Source organism: Alligator sinensis, unplaced genomic scaffold, assembly GCF_000455745.1.
Source record: "Alligator sinensis unplaced genomic scaffold, ASM45574v1 scaffold1581_1, whole genome shotgun sequence".
Classification (NCBI taxonomy): domain Eukaryota; kingdom Metazoa; phylum Chordata; order Crocodylia; family Alligatoridae; genus Alligator; species Alligator sinensis.
The window spans coordinates 124,296-126,817 of record NW_005842641.1 but is presented as its reverse complement, the minus strand read 5'-3'; the positions used below and the strand labels follow the sequence as shown (position 1 = coordinate 126,817).

The 2,522-nt window shown below is 48.7% G+C and overlaps 1 protein-coding gene across 4 annotated transcripts in view; it reads left to right on the top strand.

The window, feature by feature from the left end:
- Window positions 1–2,522, top strand: part of HEATR4 (HEAT repeat containing 4) — a 95,977-nt gene continuing 93,455 nt past the window's right edge. For all 4 annotated transcript variants that reach the window (XM_025215341.1, XM_025215342.1, XM_025215340.1 and 1 more), the window contains exon 1: window positions 1–2,095. In XM_025215341.1, the coding sequence (XP_025071126.1) occupies window positions 2,077–2,095 (19 nt within the window). In that variant the 5' untranslated portion in view covers window positions 1–2,076. The remainder of the gene's footprint in view (window positions 2,096–2,522) is intronic.

Genomic DNA, 2,522 nt, shown 5'->3' with positions numbered 1-2,522 from the left:
GCTGCAGCAATACTAGACCAAGAATTCTCTCAGGGTCTGACAGAAGACCCAGGGCTGTAAGGATGGAGGCAACAATCCTGAGACCAGGACAGGAAATGAGAGAGAGAGAAGAGAAGAGAAGAGAAGAGAAAAAAGGTTGCACTGTGGTGCTAAGGGAGCAACACAAAGCTGGCAGCACCTTCTCACGGTCTGGAAAGAGACCCCAGGACAGTGAGTCACCCCTTTATAAACTGTGAAAACCTGTTTGAGCTAAACAAAACTCCCTGAACCTGCTATAAGGCTCTCTGAAGGATCATTTTTACTCTACGTTGCAGACCTACAGATGCCACCAAGCTGGGTAGAAAATCCAAGTATGTCTTTGAGGGTGGAATTTCACTTTTGGCAAAATAGCATGATTTCTAAGTTGAAGAAATGGTGCTGACTTAGACCTTGATGGACTTTGAATCTGGCCTTCTCTCAGTCTCTCCATCTACTTTGGACTTTGCATCAGTAGCTCAGTTAATAGAAGATATTGATTCAAGTCCCAGTTCAGCAAACTGGGACATGAATTTAACTCCTGCTGACATCAGTGGGAATAAAATAAGTTTAAGTGTTCTGCTGAATCAGGACCTTACATTATACATTAACATAAAATACAGAGAGCACCCACTCAAAACAAATCTCATTGCATGAGACTTGTAGAAGTTTACCTTGTAGCTTGAATGCAGAATTGGGTTTTAAGTAAATTAACTTTGCAATAGAATAACTTGCCATACTGGTATCTCACAAGAGGCAAAGGCACAAGAACCCAAGGCTCCATTACTTCAAGTTTTGCACTTAAAAGGGGAAAAGCCTCCTACTCAAATTCTGGTTTTGTCAAGAATGGGGGTATACACGTACTTGCTAGTCTGCTTGCTTATGCATTCTGCTGGGGAGTGGGGATATCTTTTGAGACTGAAAATATTAGAATCAATGGATGATTTGTCACCAGCTTTCAAGGTAGAACTAAGAGTGTTTTCTTCATGCTGTAAGATATTGACAAGACTTCCTATAATTTAATCTGCACTTCCGCTATTGGGAGCTCCAGCTGACTGTCCTCCAAGTTATGGGGAATTCTAGACAGAGAGAGGGGTCAGCTGATCTATAATCATCACTTGTTCTGTTGTACATGATTAATCATCCTCTGCTTCCACCTGTCTTATTACAAGCATCTAAGATGCACAGTATCATTATTTACAACGTTACATGCCAGTGATTGGTGGTTTTTTGCGTTATTTTTTTTCTATGCATTTAATTACTACTGTTCTATTTGTGCCTACTTGCATTCTCTCCTCTGTGTAGTATTCTACTATTATTATACTAGTATTCTCTCCTCTCTCTCCTCCTGTTTTCTGCATGCAGGAATCCCCCGTGGCTGTGTTCCTATTTATGAATTATACTCTGCATTGTTTATGTGCCTTCTATTTCTTAAAATTAGTGTTGCTCAATCCCCTGGCCCACAGGCTACATCTGGCTCCCAGAGCCATGTCATCTTGCCTGCAGGTCTCCTCATGGGTTTGGAAACCTGATGGTGGGGAAGCAGTAGCAACCAAAAACTGCTGCGGCTCTCCAGCCATCAAATTTCCAAGCCCCATTTGTCCGGATCAGCTCCAGCTGGGTCACCCCTATGCAAAAGGATTGGCTCTGCTACTGTGCAGCTGGATCAAGCCAGGGCCCAATGAAGCCATGAGGGAATGGGTCTTGCAGCAGTGCAGGATCAGGCCCCAGCCAGGCCAACACCCTGTACCAGACTGGATCCAGTCTGCAGATGGACCTGGTAGAGTGCACCAGGCCCACAGCCAAAAAAGCCAGACACCAGTCTGCAATCGTTCTTTTCGATCAAGCATGACCACTTTGGAGCCGGTCCAGAGCTCCCTGCCTCGCAGTCGCAAGCTGTGACCTAGTGACTCCCCTCCCCTTTAAAAACACAGTCAGACAAACCCATGCTGGGGCTCGCTGGTGACCAGCTAATCACTTACTGTGCACTCCCACAGCTCCCCTTGGACCAAAGTGGGGCGCTCTCAACCTTTCACAGAAGCCGGCCGGGCACTGACTGCCATGGCTTCCCTGGACCAAGGTAGGGCCTCATGCCTTGTATTGTGTCAGGACTGACAGTCATTTTACAAAGAGGTTAGACTATGGATTTGCACAGGATGGGTTGGAGGGGGGTGGTCCTGCCTCAGGCAGAGGGGCTGTCAGGAGTCCCTTGCAGCCCCAGTCTCGCAGGCAGGAAACGGTGGCTCTGCGCTTTCACTTCTCTCCTGACTCCAGGAGACAAAACAAGGGCGGGAGAGTCTCGGGGGGACTGGCAGCAGCAAGAAGGAGGATCCCTTGGTGAGATCCCTGGTGTCTCCTCTGAGCTCACCCAGCTACGCCCCTCTCAGCACCCCGGGGTGGCTGCGCCCCCGCCCCCCACCTCCGCGCCCCCGGCCCTCACCGGTGGGCAGGAAGAGGCTGCCGCGGACGCGGCCCTCCTTGAGGCGGACCCTGCGCACGCCGGGCGC